General features: G+C 40.4%; 1 protein-coding gene across 1 annotated transcript in view; it reads left to right on the forward strand.

Moving 5' to 3' along the window:
- Window positions 1–14550, forward strand: part of SLC38A1 (solute carrier family 38 member 1) — a 66069-nt gene extending 51519 nt beyond the window's left edge. The window contains exons 7-17 of the mRNA XM_060112617.1: window positions 809–901; window positions 1431–1512; window positions 2495–2577; window positions 4143–4201; window positions 4323–4439; window positions 5690–5769; window positions 8874–8974; window positions 11593–11711; window positions 12233–12374; window positions 12477–12574; window positions 14363–14550. Of these exons, the coding sequence (XP_059968600.1) occupies window positions 809–901; window positions 1431–1512; window positions 2495–2577; window positions 4143–4201; window positions 4323–4439; window positions 5690–5769; window positions 8874–8974; window positions 11593–11711; window positions 12233–12374; window positions 12477–12574; window positions 14363–14464 (1076 nt within the window). The 3' untranslated portion in view covers window positions 14465–14550. The remainder of the gene's footprint in view (window positions 1–808; window positions 902–1430; window positions 1513–2494; window positions 2578–4142; window positions 4202–4322; window positions 4440–5689; window positions 5770–8873; window positions 8975–11592; window positions 11712–12232; window positions 12375–12476; window positions 12575–14362) is intronic.
- Window positions 14551–16210: the final 1660 nt, after the last annotated feature.

Genomic DNA, 16210 nt, shown 5'->3' on the forward strand with positions numbered 1-16210 from the left:
GTCTAGTTTAAACACCAGTCTTATGAGAGAAAAAAAAAGTTTAATTATAGTCTGACTCATATTGCTTCCTGTGAACCTTTTGAAAAACGTGAGCTGAACTGTTACAAAGAAATATAAAGCCATTTTCTTAAATGAATGGTTTAACATTTTAGTATTTATTGAGATGAGCTGGTTGAATGCTTTAGAATCTTGCTATGGCCAGATTATTCTCTTGACAGAGTTATCTGCTTCCCTCTTTTGTGAGGTGCAAATCCCTGAACTAAATTTTATCAAAGGTCAGAATTCTGATGTCATGGTTATTACACGTTTCTAAGCTTGTTACTATATTTAGGACCCATGAGGCATTGTTGGAATATTACTAAGATAATTCCTGGTTAGCCTAATCAGTTCAGGTAATTCATTCAAAAGGAGCTTTTCTTCCCAAGCATCAGGATTTTAATTTTTAAATCAAATTTTTATTTTAATGATACACACCAGACCTGAGAATAAGGTCAGAGTGGGAACCTCCCCCCCAGTAAAGTAGGGAGACTTTTGAGACAGTGAAACAAATAAGGCTTATGACCTCATCGTTTATTTGTAGCCAACCTGAAAAAGAAAAAATGGTGCTCATGTCTGACATTTAAAAATGTCAAGGGGTTGTTTTGTAATGAGAATGCCTTAACCCTTGCAAAGCCAAGAAGGCTATTTGTGTGATTTTTGATAAAGACACAATAACTTGGGGAATCGTCAATAGAATGATGAAATCTTGCTATTTTTAACGTAGGGAACTCTGTCATTTCTTCTGTTCTCAACTGTCGTTTTTGAACAGGCTGCATGGTTTATGAAAAGCTGGGAGAACAGGTCTTTGGCACCACAGGGAAACTTGTCATCTTTGGAGCCACCTCCCTACAGAACACTGGAGGTAAAAAGATCGTGTTTTTCTATACATTAATGTTGTGAACATTATTATTTCTTTCTAATCCTGGTGGTTGGGTGGCCACATGAATTTTAACATAATTCAAGCAGTATCATTCTCATTGCTGAAACGGCGCTTGGAAAGTCCAGCAGAGACAGTAGTCACTTAACAACCAAGGACACTGGGACAGTGTCTACAGCTGTCTTTGTGTCTTATTGAAGGTTAGTCTAGGAGCAGGCTGGTGACCTTTTTTTTTTTTTTCTTTCCCCCGTTACGCGGGCCTCTCACTGTTGTGGCCTCTCCCGTTGCGGAGCACAGGCTCCGGACACGCAGGCTCAGCGGCCATGGCTCACGGGCCCAGCCGCTCTGCGGCATGGGGGATCCTCCCGGACCGGGGCACGAACCAGTGTCCCCTGCATCGGCAGGCGGACTCTCAACCACTGCGCCACCAGGGAAGCCCCCTGGTGACCTTCTATATAGCTTGCAACGTGAGCCTCAGTATCCTCTTTCTAAAAATGTTCTCATTTTCCTCTAGCAATGCTGAGCTACCTCTTCATAGTAAAAAATGAACTACCCTCTGCCATAAAGTTTCTGATGGGAAAGGAAGAGACATTTTCGTAAGTTACAGACCGTTGTTTGTGAGATAACTAAAATGCTTTTAATTGAAATGTGGGCTAACCAACGTTTTTGTTTTATGAAGACTGCAGAAACAAAGTTTTCCCTAGGCTGTTTTTTCTTGGTTTGTTGTTTCTGGGGGTATATAAATGAAGGAAGCAGGCAGAGCCATTTGAATCTGAGCATTTAAAAGGTAGATTCATCTGTCATCCTGTAAGTGCTAGGTGCTGCAATTTCCCAAGAGCTTGAAATCTACATCCAGTTTCTATGAAATAGAACAGATATGGAGTAGTTTTGACACAGAAGTGGAACAAGCAAGATTAAGACCGGAGTCTCTTCCTTAAAGAACGGACAGAGCATTTGGGGAGCAGAACTGATGTGAGCCAACCTCATTAAAGATGTAGCTATAACCTTGGAAAACATTGCAGCTGCGTTTAGTACATCCTGTGTTTTGACTACGTCTTGTTTCACAGTTCTTGTCAGTCTTAGTTTCTCTGTTTTCTTTCAAGGGAGAATCATAGAAACCAGGGTTCCTAGTGTTCTTTCATCAGGATTCAAGGTCAAATACAAGGGATTAGGGAGAAAGCAATGGCTACCTGTGGTGACTTGTTTTTCGATAATATTAGCCAAGCAAAACAGAAAGGAACTTTCTCTTTAAATAATTGATAAGAGAAGTTGTAATCTGACAGAAGTAATGTGTGCATTCAGCTTTGAAACATTGTAAATAATTCAGAGGAAAGGCATGCTTAGCCAATGGGAGTGAGGGGGGAAGCAATATCTCTTCTTCTGCTGCATGGGGGGAGAGATGACAGTAAGTGACTAGCGGTTGGGTCAAAGTGGTTGGATAAAACCCGAATAATGATAAAAGTTAATGGTAAACATTAATAATAGTTAACAAAGTTTAAATATTGTGAAATTTTATGTGTGAGGAAAGAAAAGTCACTTTCTAAGAAAATGTGACCTAACTGCTTACATGCCTTTCAGAGCCTGGTACGTGGATGGCCGCCTTCTGGTGGTGATAGTTACTTTTGGCATAATTCTCCCTCTGTGTCTCTTGAAAAACTTAGGTAAGAGCTTGCTTTTCTCATAGTCTCTACAATATCCAGATGAATCAGAAACCTAATAAAAACGAACAACTTTGCCCTCTGCTTTCACTTGTAGGGTACAGATTAAATGAGTGATAAATTACAAGTATTAATCAGGCTTGACTTTAATATGGGATAAAAACACTGGTTGGTATGTGACTTCCTAAGCAATCCCTCTTCTAAGCCGTGGAGGGAAGACGGGAGGTCCTGGGACCAGCAACAGACAGTGCTCTGTCCAGAAGCACAAAGTCCCGAAAATGGAATTCTCCTCGTCCAAGGTCTTACATACTCTGATTATTTAGATGAGCAGAATTTCACATCTGATATCAAGACAGAAAGTTGCTTATGTTTTTACCCCAAAGTATTATGAATCACTCTTAAATTATCAGAGTCTAACCGGTCTCAATTATTTGCTTCATTGAAGGGAGAGAGAGAAGCAAAAAGTCAAAAGTGGTAGATAATCACTAAGTCATATCCATTTGGGTTTTTTTTTTTTTTTTCCATACGCGGGCCTCTCACTGTTGTGGTCTCTCCCGTTGCGGAGCGCAGGCTCAGCGGCCATGGCTCACGGGCCCAGCCGCTCCACGGCACGTGGGATCTTCCTGGACCGGGGCACGAACCTGTGTCCCCTGCATCGGCAGGCGCACTCTCAACCACTGCGCCACCGGGGAAGCCCTCCATTTGGTTTTGACATTTTTGTGTGTGTGTATTTGGAGACCAGGGTCCCTGATGTTATGGACATTTCGTGTGTGGAATAATGCAGCCAGACTGCCATCCAGTCCCAAGCCTATGAAATGCATTTCCTTTAATTCTGGGCTCATTCAAGGCAGACATTTAATGTTCTTCCCAAAATGATTGCTAACCATAATTTTTTGTTTTGTATGAAAAATACCAAGCCTCTGTAGCTGTTCTGTGAGACCTATAAGTAGATTTTTTTTTAAGCTACTTAATTATCTGGTTTCTGAGTCTGTGTTTAAGCTTTTCTGTGTATATACATGTAGCTCTTTTCAGTGCAAGTGGAGAAGGGCTCTTCTCCTCCAGGGGTGAGAATAGTGCAGCCCCCAGAGACCACTTCACTCTGCCTTTCTGGAGATTATGGTGCTCGGAGATCTCCCAGGCATTCCAAGGGGAGCAAGGTGGAGATCCTCAGGTGTTCAGTTTCTCCCTAGAAACCACTTCCTCTCCTCTGCATATGTGCATAATCAAGAATTATTGAATGGATCAAGGAGTAAATGGGATTTGGCCATAGGAATCCATCCGAGTACAGCAACAGAGACCTATGGCCAAATTTGGGAAGGTCTTTTCCCCTGGATTCTGGGAATCTGTGTTCTCTATCTAGTGTCAGGAAGAACTGGAATCAAAACACATAATGCTATAATGTTTTAATTTAAAGTCACCATTTTTGCCAAGTAAGGTAGCACTATCAAATAATCTTGTATTAATATTAGCATGTATGAATACTATTGGAACCCCAAACTATGCTTGAAATAATGCATTGAAAGAGGTGACGGATGAAATAATAATAATTCTTTAAACTTTTTTTTTAGGCTATCTTGGCTATACTAGTGGATTTTCCTTGAGCTGTATGGTTTTTTTCCTAATTGTGGTAAGTGCTGATTGAAATGGTTGGCTTGGTTTTGCTGTAGTATGATGCTATGTAATAATTATGCATTATTTGGCTTTATTTGATAAAGTCTGATTGTTTCTCCTTTATTTTTTAATACTAGGTTATATACAAGAAATTTCAAATTCCCTGCATTGTTCCAGAGCTAAATTCAACAATAAGTGCTAATTCAACAAATGCTGACATGTGTACGCCAAAATATGTTACCTTCAATTCAAAGGTAAGCCTCTTATCCTTTAAATCTAAAAAGGAACGTTTTTACTAAGGGCATTTGTATTTCTCAGACTTCTTTTGATTGAACTGTCTCTGACGTGTTTGTTCTCAAAAGAACACTGTATCACTGCTTCCAACTGCCACAATCCATTTAGGGACCTTGGAGAAATATACAAATTGTATATTTCATTCCCCTGTTTACCCAGTTTATGTGTAGGACAACCTTAAATATTCCCTGTGAAAACCTCTTTCTGGATAATTGTCTCAACTCTGTTATTCTTTGTAGATCTTTAAAAACAGATTAATAACTAACATCATTAGCCCACTGCTTCTTACCTTGTGGTAACAGAAAGGAACACCTCAGACTTCCCCAGCATGTACAGTTGAAATACAGACACCACCACAAATTGGCACTTAAGGAACGTTCATACGACATATTGGGAAATGATGGACTATGGAACCAGTCAGGCTTGGATTTGAATCCTCAGGCAAATTATCAACCCCATTTGTAAAATTAAACTATTCTATTCTGTATCTTACAGGGTTTTGTTAGAATGTGCCTGGTACAGTGCTTGGGCAAAATTAGAGCATGAGAAATGTTACTTTTCCCTCCTTCTCTGCCAACTTCTTTTTGCATAAGAAGTTACTATATTGAATTGGGGAGTTTTAAAAAACCTTATCTAAGAAAACTAATTTAGCTCGTTCTCTCTCTCTCACTGTCTTTTAACTCTCAAGGATACAGCCAAAGCAGTGAAGTGATTTTCTTTTTAGAAAGTAACTTTCTTTTTAGATGCCATATTTAAGTCTGATTGATGCGCCCTATATAGTGCAAAGAGCAGTAAAATGGAGGTGGAAGTTCTGGGCGTGTTGCCTAGCCTGTCTTGGAGGGAGTCAGGAGAACAACACTGGTCTGCCTCAGGGTTGCTGTGGGGATTCAGTGAAATAATGTAGGAAAGTGCTATGTAACCGGCTAGCGCCACATAAATACAGGGTGACGCAGTGCCTGGAGGCTGTAGAATACACTGTGGGTGAGCCCAGCTCTAGAACCCCTCTCTGCCAAGTCCCTAATGTCTCAAGCTAGATAAGCTCTCTTAGAGAAGCTGCTCCTATTTCGATACCAAAGCTCTCCTAATAACCAAATAATCCAGGGATTCTGAAGGGCTGTCAGATGAAAAGACAGCTCAGAAATACTGGAGCTGTACAATTTTTATGGTAAAAATGCCTTTCCCTAACATTTATATTTTTTCTTTTGAATAGACCGTGTACGCTTTACCAACAATTGCATTTGCATTTGTCTGCCACCCGTCTGTCCTGCCAATTTACAGCGAGCTTAAAGAGTAAGAGATTTGTTTAATTTTTTTGCAAACTGAATCATTTTAGGGCCTCTCATTAATAGGCAAGTACTATATTTAAAATAAATGGACTCATATGATGAACCCCCGCTGACTCATCACCCAGCTTCAACATTTACTTTCTGCCATTCTTGAGCAAGAAAAATCACAAACCTGCAGTATATTTTGGCCATAAATGTATAAAGTGGCTTAGGCTGGGGGCTTTTTCTTGTTAATTTGGTTTTTCAAATTCTATATTACTCAAGAGAGTTCAAGTATTTGTGTTGCTTTATGTTACTTATGATTATTTTGCAAGCGGATAATAATCATCTTCATACCCATCTGTGAACCACTAAATACACTGCATCTGATTTGCCTTTTGGTTTACTTGGAAAAGGCTGGTAAATCAGGCAGGAAGAAATTCATGTTAAGACCACAAACTGGACAAAAGAATATTGTTGTTCATTTCAAACTATTACAATGATTATATGGATTTGGTTTTGATTGCTGTTAGAGAAAACGAAAGCCCTGCTTATAAATTCCCTCATGGGTTCTCTTTTTAGCCTATTGTTATCAGACTTTCCACATAAAAATAGTCATCATGGCCTAGTGTCTTTTTTTGAGGGAACTGGTTTACAACTTATATAGGTTTCATGTGTACAACCTAATATTTCTCCTTCTGTAGACATTACATCCTGCTCACCACCAAAACTTTAGTTTCCATCCATCACCGTACAGTTGATCCCCTTTACGCATTTTGTCCTCCCCCATCCCCCTTCTGGTAACCACTACCCTATTCTCTGTAGCTACCTCCTTGGTTAGATTTATTCCTAGGTATTTTATTCTTTTTGTTGCAACTGTAAATGGATTGTTTTCTTAATTTCTTTTTCTGCTAGCTCATCTTTAGCAAACAGAAACATGGCAGATTTTTGTATGTTGATTTTGTACCCTGCAACTTTACTGTACTTGTTTATTATTTCTAATAGTTTTTTGGTGGGGTCTTCAGGGTTTTCAATATATAAAATCGTGTCACCTGCAAACAGGGACAGTTTTCCAATTTGGATGCCTTTTATTTCGTTTTCTTCCCTAATCGCTCTGGCTAGGACTTTCGATACTAGGTTGAATAAGAGTGGTGAGAGTGGGCATACTTGTCCTCTTCCTCATTTTAGGGAGATAACTTCCAGTTTTTCATCATTGAGAATGATGTTAGCTGTGGGTTTGTCATAGGTGGCCTTTATTATGTTGAGGTATGTTCCTTCTGTACGCACTTCATTGAGTTTTTATCGTAAGTGGATATTTTGTTAATGTGGTATATCACATTGATTGATTTGTGAATGTTGAACTATCCTTGCATCCCTGGAATAAATTCCACTTGATCACAGTGTATGATCCTTTTGGTGTATTGTTGTATTCAGTTTGCTAGTATTTTGTTGAGGATTTTTTGCATCTATGTTCATCAGAGATATTGGCCAGCAATTTTTTTTGCGTCATCTTTGTCTGGTTTTGGTATCATGGTGATGTTGACCTCATAAAATGTTAGGAGACATTCCCTCCTCTTCAGAATTTTGGAAGAGTTTGAGAAGGATAGGTATTAAATCTTCTTTAAATGTTTGGTAGAATTCACCAGTGAAGCCCTCTGGTCCTGGAGACTTTTGTTTTTTGGGAGGTTTTTGATTACTGTTTCAATCTCTGTACTAGTGATCAGGCTATTCAGATTTTCTATTTCTTTATGATTCAGTCTTGGAAGGTTATATGATTCTAAGCATTTGTCCATTTCTTCTAGGTTGCCCAATTTGTTGGTGCATAGCTTTCATACTATTCTCTTGTAATCCTTTGTATTTCTGTGGTATCCATTGTTATTTATCCTCTTTTGTTTCTGATTTTATTTATCAGGGCCTTCTGTCTTTTTTTCTTAGTGAGTCTAGCTAAAGGCTTGTCATTTTTCTTTATCTTTTCAAAGAATCGGCTCTTAGTTTCATTGATCTTTTCTATTGTCTTTTTAGTTTCTATTTCATTTATTTCCACTCTGATCTTTGTTTCCTTCCTTTGGACTTTGTTTGTTCTTTTTTGTCTAGTTCCTCTAGGTATCAGGTTAGATTGTTTATTTGAGATTTTTCTTGTTTCTTGAAGTAGGCATCATGGTATAGTCTTAAACTCAGAAAGATATACAATATAGCTATCTGTTTCCATTTGAAACAAAAATAAAGTTGATGTTATTTAGCATTGAATTCACTCATTATTCTTCCTCTTTCATATTTAATTGATATATGAATAAACTTTGAAGTATCAGTATTTACATCTACCTATCTATGTGTTCATCAGGCTTACTTTATGACCTTATATTTAGGGTGTTTAAATATGTCTTTGGCATCTTTTACATTTAATAGTTCAGCTTTTAGTTTGTAATTTCCTCACGTGGGTACTTCTCAATTTTTCTCATTTTCCATATTCCCTTTTTTTGACACAATCAAATGTTGTGACTGTTGGTGGTTGACTGTTGAGTACAAGTCTTGTAGATTAATTGTTTGGGCAGTTAAAGAAACTTAGAGGTTCATGCAAACTCCCAGAGTAAACTTGACCTAAGAGAGAAAGAGAGAGCCCTTCATTATCCCAGCAGTGAGCTCTTAGGCACTCATTGCTCTGGAGACAAACAGGCTTCCCTGGGGCTATTCAGTGGGAAAACCGGAACTTAAATAGCAGCTTTAGCAACTGAACACCGAGGTCAAGTTGGAGCTCTGCCCCATCTCTGGAGCTGAGAGAACAGCTTTGGAATTTATTCTGCCTTTTTCCTGTGCATGCTGAGTGTAGAGATAGTATCAAACAAATGTTAAAAAATACTCCTTGCTCTTCAGATGGGAACTCTATATTCTTTCAAAAGAATGGGGAAGAACATTCAACGGATTGTTCATTACATGGCTCTCTCTCTCATAATACCCATTTGGTGTAAAAGAAGTTATTATAAACAGGCATATTTTCTGGGGGTAATTTCAGCTGGTCAGGTCAGCCCCAGCCTGATAGAAAGTTAAGTTCCATTCTTCAGTGTTAACACTGGTGCTTACATTCAGTAATGTGGTTTTTAATTTTTCAAATTCCTTTATCTTTGTTTTTAGTCGATCACAGAAAAAGATGCAGATGGTTTCAAATATCTCCTTTTTCGCCATGTTTGTTATGTATTTCTTGACTGCCATTTTTGGCTACTTGACATTCTATGGTAAGTACCTTCTGTCAGTACATAAATATAGGTATTAGTAAGTAAATTAGTAAAAATCAATATCAAAATAACTTTTAATATGATAGCCCAAAAAGCAACAAATCTGTCCATTGACTTTGCTGATCTTTTCTTCGACTTAAAGCAAATGGCAGTGGTTCCTTCGCATATTCATGCAGACTGCACAATAGAATAATTACTGAAATTAATTAATTAAATAATTACTGAAATACTGTAATTTTTTCTCCTAATACTGTCCTTAAAAGAAATTGCATTTTATAAGCACGCCACCTTTACTGAGGAAAGTTTAAAACTATAATCAAAGAAGGCTTTCCTAATTGCTGTTGAGAACTGGGTCATATTCCATTAATAGAAAAGAGAGACAGACAGATTTTGAAAGGGAGAAAGAGCAGAGTGCTACACTCATGACACTCTGCATTAATTAAAAATAAAGCACCCGATTGTTCAGCTGCAGGTGGAGCCTTGCAACCATTTGAAGCAGTGACATAGAAAGTTAAAAGAAATGAAATCTGAAAAAGAACAAGGTTCCATTTGTAACTTTTATTGCCCCTGTATGATTAGTTTACCTTCTTTTACTACTTCTTCATCCTCTGCTTTTCCAGTCATCCTGCAACTTTATGTAACATCTTTCATTATCATTATAATTGGGGACCTAATATAAATTTAAATACATAAATTTCACATTCTCTATTAAGTAATATTTCTTGGGGGCATTTTTTTCGTAAACACAAATGTCTCAAAATTTAAACACATTTAGAGATGATCAATTCATCCTGGAGAGGAAGACTACCCTGATTATACAGTTGTATTATTACCTTTTTTTTTTTTTTTTTTTTGGCCACACGGCATGGTTTGTGGGATCTTAGTTCCCCAACCAGGGATTGAACCCAGGCCCTCAGTAGTGGAAGCACCAAGTCCTAACCACTGGACCGCCAGGGAATTCCCTTATTAACATTCTCACAAGCAATGGAGAATAGCATTGTCTAATGAGTCCATAAATACCACATTTAATTTCTGCATAAAGATGGTGTTCTCAAGTTTCCTGCAGAGTTGCGGGGATTAGGGTGGGTAAAGGGAGGGAGGGAGAGAGAGAGCACCTAATGTTAGTTGCATGGTCTCACTGCAACCTTGTTCAAGCTATGATTTTTCTTGGCAAATCCATTTTTTTCCCACATAGAATACCAAACCCTTTCATACTCTTAGGTCAAAGAAAAAACTCAGCTATTTTTAGATGGTTATGAATTTTGAATCAAGTAAGTTAGAACTAAGGAGATTTTTATTATAACCTAGGGCCCTTTTTCTAAAATTGAGACCAATCTCTGGCCCAGACTAGAATTGGAATTCTACACCCTGAACCTTGAGAAGGGAAGGAAACTACCTTTTGTCAAAGGAGTGAGCATTTTCGAGTTGGAGATAAGATGGCAGAGTAGGAGGACCTTGAGCTCACCTCTTCTCATGAGCACACCCAAATCACAACTAACTGCTCAAAAGTCATTGATAGGGCTTCCCTGGTGGTGCAGTGGTTGAGAGTCCGCCTGCCGATGCAGGGGACACGGGTTCATGCCCCGGTCCGGGAAGATCCCACATGCCGCAGAGCGGCTGGGCCCGTGAGCCATGGCCGCTGAGCCTGCGCGTCCGGAGCCTGTGCTCCACAACGGGAGAGGCCACAACAGTGAGAGGCCCGCGTAACGGAAAAAAAAAAAAAAAGTCATTGATAAAGACACAAGTGAGCATTCTTGCTCTCAGTGGCTGCCATTCTAGCTTTGGTTGTCTTTGAAATGACACTTTCTGAAGTTCAGAGTTGAGAAAAAGTTCAAAGTGGTGTATAAGCTAAATACTTTTTTTATGAGGAAAACATACCTGGAAGAGAAGAATGATGAACTTCACCATGGTGAAGTTCCATGGGTACCTCTGCTGCTTAGACATTGAGTTATAAGAGGAGAGTTTGAAAGTGGCCCCGGGGAGGCCTGCAGTCCACTTAGCGAGAGTGTTCGGTGTTGTTTGATGAGTGACACCAAGTCGGGGAGAATCTAGATGAAGAAGGGCTTTGTGCTTCGACCGTATGGTATTTCTACCCCCAACTTACTCTTAGGTTTAGTGTAGTGTAAATTAAGCTCCCTACTTGGTGTAACTTCTTCTAGTGATTACTGTACATTCCTTTTTGCTACAGGTACGTGTGGACAGGTGGTACCCATCTCACACAGGGCATTTTTTTTTTTTTTTTTTTTTTTTTTTTGTGGTACATGGGCCTCTCACTGTTGTGGCCTCTCCCTTTGCGGAGCACAGGCTCTGGACGTGCAGACTCAGCGGCCATGGCTCACGGGCCCAGGCACTCCGTGGCATGTGAGATCTTCCCGGACCGGGGCACGAACCCGTGTCCCCTGCATCAGCAGTTGGACTCTCAACCACTGTGCCACCAGGGAAGCCCACACAGAGGATTTTTCTTTTCAACTTTATAAATTGTGAATAGACACTTCTATACCCAGAACATTGCTTTCCTTGCCCTTTAGTTTACAAATTGTTTGTGGCTCAGAAAACCCGTCATTCCGTGATGTGCTTTTGTCTTGTTTTAACACCCTCTTACTATTCCCTTGTTTTAGAAAATGTGCATTCAGACCTCCTCCACAAGTATCAGAGTAAAGATGACATCCTCATCCTGACCGTGCGGCTGGCTGTCATTGTCGCTGTCATCCTCACTGTGCCGGTGTTATTTTTCACGGTGAGTAAAAGGCCTCAGTGCAACTTGAGAAAAGCTGAGGTCTCCTTGCAGAGCAAGCCTACTGCAGGGAAGTCTCCTGCATCATTGAAACTGCATCAAGGAAGGATCCCAAGGCTCTTTGGAAAAAAAGTGGGATCAGTGCATTAGGGTAACCTTCTGATGGAATGAATCTTCATTCTAATTTATCTGTCCCTCTTCTTTACAGAGAAATGTAGATAGACTGTTTGAATCCCATCATCCATGACAGGGGAATATAGAAGAACCAGAAGAGAACACTCAGTCATAGATAAAACAGAAATTATCCCCCTGCGAAAAAAAACTACCTATTGGTAAAGAAAAAGACTTCCCATCTTAAGTCAAAGCCCCCCTGCTTCCCAAACTGTTAAAGCTATCTATAAACTCACTAGGTGTGACAAAACATGTCCCAAATGCCTGTGCACCAATCTTTCAGTCACTGCTGAGAAATGTGAAAGGCAGCACGCTGTGGGCATTACGGAATTTTTTGTTTTCTTTTCCTGCAGGTTCGCTCTTCTTTATTTGAACTGGCTAAGAAAACAAAGTTTAATTTATGTCGTCATGTCTTGGTGACCTTCATACTCCTGGTTATTATCAACTTGTTGGTGATCTTCATACCCTCCATGAAGGATATTTTCGGAGTCGTAGGTATGGCTTTCTGACTTTCTGCTTATTCTATTTACAATAGCTGTTTAGAAACCTGAAGTTTCACAATAACAACCTCAAACTTTGTTTTTTCTTATTTTTCAGGAGTTACGTCTGCTAATATGCTTATTTTCATTCTTCCTTCGTCTCTTTATTTAAAAATCACAAGCCAAGATGGAGATAAAGGAACTCAACAAATTTGGGTATGTCTCATGCCAGCCACTCTCATTTTTCTGATTAGTTTTTCACTGAAATATATCAAATAAATAGTCCATCTCCACCAATTAACACTACTTTTAGTGATCACAAAAGTAGGCAGCAGTCCTAGTGTTTACCCATTTGGGAAATTTAAAATCAGAATCATATCAGAATCTTCTCCATTCCCTCAAAATATTTTCAGGTTTTGCCCTTATTGTGCCTTAGCTCTTGCTCTGCGAGGACAGGGCCAACTGAAAGATTAGACGTTTATCATCCTGTGTCTCTGTAGCATAATGCCTTGTCTTTAGCAAGACCTGAAGTGGAAAGGGGCTCAAAGATTTTATTCAGTCTGCTGTTTCAGTACAATTCCTAGTCCTGTAACTCCATGCTACAGCCCAGGGAACCTGCAATGCCTTAATTTAAATGGCTGAGTTAGTGTAAAGAGTCTTTTTATGATTTGACAGAAATGCTTTGGAGCAACAGACCTGGATTCAGAAACTACCTTTCTATATTGGGATTCTTGTTTCCAGGTCTGGTGAAGTTCAAGGGCATCTTGAAGGTGATGCACTTGGAGACAGTGAGGGAAGCAGGGGTGAAGTGGCTGCTACATGAGTACCTTCTGGAGCACCATTATGTTTGGCTTCGGAGAAGGCTTCTCAGCCGCCCTCCCAGATAGTGTAAGCACTCCAATCCACGTGTTACCTGAGTCAACAGACCCGGATGAGAGACGTAGGCATGGGGGATCATCGCTGTGCATTTAGGAGAAGCAGCGTTGATGCTGGTAGAGCATCTACTTCCCCAACAGAATTATCCCTAAAGCCATAAATCCCCAGTCCTTCTAGATCTGACCATTGGGGACTTCATGAGGACAGAGAGGAAGGAGCAGTCACTCTGGCACAGCAGTAAAGTAAACTAAGATTAAGTCTGACGATGATGGAGACCTATTGCCCGTGAATTCTCTGGGCCTCTCCAACCCTGTTCCCATTTTAAAACTGCTAGGAGGATCTACCAAATAGCATTAGACAAGGGATCCAGTCCATGTGGGGACCCAGTGGGAGTGACACCAGACCGGTGATGGTGAGCCTGTGTGCAACCCTCCCAATGCCACCCTTCAGCTTCTCCCCTTCCCTTACCTCTGTCTCCCCATCCAGACTCTAGTCCAGCCCCCCTGGCTCTCATGATGCTTCATCTTCTCCCTGAATTTCAGCTCTCATTGGAAACTCTCAAGGCCGAGCAGTTTATAATCTCGAGTTCTCCAGATCCTAGAGTTAGTAACCTGCCCCCCGTGGCCTTCATCAACCCTTGAAATAACTTCGTTTTGGACACCCATTTCCTATGTTCACTCGATCAAATCTACTTTGCTTTTTGATATCCCTTTAACACTTTTTCAAACAGAAATGTTTGCCTGCCAGTGATAACCTAGGTTGGTTGGTAAAGAGTAATGAAATGACCTGTATGTTTTCTAAGCCATTCTTTTTTTCGGTTGTCATCTTAGTCTGAAAGAAGCTGTGAGGATACCGTCAGCTGTAGGACAGATTCACTCTGAGGTGACTGTGAAGTCAAAGAACAGAATGCAGAGGATGGTTCTGATAGCTGGTTTTTCTTAGTTTCCCATCCTTGGAGAATCAGATGCACACAGTTTTAGAAAGATTCTCACGGTTCAGCAATAGTTGTAACAAACTCCAAAAACAGAGGGACTCAAAAAGAGAGGGAAAGCATATCTGTTTTTTCCCAGGTATGTGTGGGAAATGGTTGCTTCCCTGAAAATAACCATTGCCTTTCTGTCACTGCAGGCTGCCCTTTTCTTGGGTCTGGGGGTGGTGTTTTCCCTGGTCAGCATTCCCTTGGTTATCTACGACTGGGCCTGCTCATCAAGTGGTGATGAAGGCCACTGAGACCAGATGGAAAAAGAAACAGTCAAGTTACCACTCATCAGCAAGCCCTCATCACATCCTTTGCAAGTTTACAGAAGCAAACAGAAATTTACAAGATACACAATGGAATAACACTTCGGTAACAAAACAGAGACCTGTTTCTAATCATGGTTCATGTCCCTCCAAGATTGGGGATCAATTTTAAGGATTATGGATTTCTTTTGTTCCAAATTTCACGCAATCATATTTTCCAGTACTTTTCACAATCAGTTATTTTTCACTCTCCTAACTCTGTTTTTTGTGATTTCATCGTCTCTTAGAACTTGGAAGCCATGAGCAGCCATCATGTTTATTTATTACACATCCAGATTCTGACATAATTTTCCTACTGATGTTCAGCTTATAATATCTGTACCTTTTTAGAAAAGAAAAGAATCTTGAATTGTATATATTTATTTTGCTTTACAGAAGAAAAATGGTTTCGTAAATAATTTGCCTATTTTGGTTAACATAGCACATAGGGATAATCATATGAGAGTCACAGGGTGCGCACCCTTGCTGGATCAGAGGATGCCCAATATTTGAGGCAGCTCTGATCACCTGGCAGCTGAGCTTCAGCAGCCCATGGCCTCGCTGGCACTGCCTCCCACTCTGTGCAGGTGACTGTTCTCGGCTGGGAAGGGGATGGGAATGATTCTTACCTTGGTAAACATACTAATCTACACGTCTGGGTAATCTAGCAAATGAAGTTTTGTTTCCCCCTTGACAATTTCTGTCAGAGTTACTCTCATCTGCATCAACTTCTATTGGGGAAGACCCATGATACCTTTGTAACAAATTGAGAAGCAAGAGTCCTACAAAAAAGATTGTCCCAAATGCCTAAGGAAATATTCCTCGGATGCAGATAGCCTTCAGCCCTACATCGGTATTGTTGAAGGGGGAAAAACGTTTTCTTCAATTCCAAACCCAGCAGCTTTTACTCATGTCCACCAGCTTTTTGCACAGAGAATCATGTGTATCTAACCAAGGATGATCTAGGATAAGTAATTCCTGTTTTATATTGGGTACCTTAGGGGGGGTCTTTAAAAGACTTGTTTTATATCTAGAAATTTAGGTTATTACAAATATAAGATTTTTGTACCTTAAATAAGCCTCATTCCTATTTCTTCTCCATTAACCATCCATCCAGTCTTGAAAAAAGAAAACGAGCCCTCAGAGATGGTCTTTGAGAAGAACACATGATGAAATCACTGTGTACCTTTCTTCCCCCAGATGGGGACTTTGGCGTCTGTGCTCTCTCTCTTCTCGCCCCTAGTCAAGGGTGGGCCGTTACTGCCCGCCTGACGTGAACCACACAGGAGCACAGAGTTGCCTCACACTCTTACCCCAGCCCCTCTCCTAAAGCAAGTGAAGGAAACTACAGAGAGGCTGAAAAAGAAGAGAGTTTGGGGCAAGGTAGCTTGGAAAGGCATGGGACACAGTATAGAAACCCAGCACCGCATTCTGCCTGAGCTGGGCCATCACCTATGATTGGATTGTCCGTATCACACCGTGAGAAGTGTGTGTACCCTGTGAGCTGGTCACTTGAAACAGGGCTTGTGTTTTATCTGCATCCTGGTTGAATTCCGCAGACACGTAAGTTCACCAAGCACAGATTTCTTATCCAGAGATAAGTGGCCTCTAACCGCAGACTCTTGGCAGAGTTTCCAGGCACTTAGCTCTGGGCTCTGTTCCTCCTCCACTGAGACCCCCAGAGGCCTCCACACT

The sequence above is a fragment of the Mesoplodon densirostris genome, chromosome 11 (assembly GCF_025265405.1).
Source record: "Mesoplodon densirostris isolate mMesDen1 chromosome 11, mMesDen1 primary haplotype, whole genome shotgun sequence".
In the NCBI taxonomy this organism is placed as follows: Eukaryota; Metazoa; Chordata; class Mammalia; order Artiodactyla; family Ziphiidae; genus Mesoplodon; species Mesoplodon densirostris.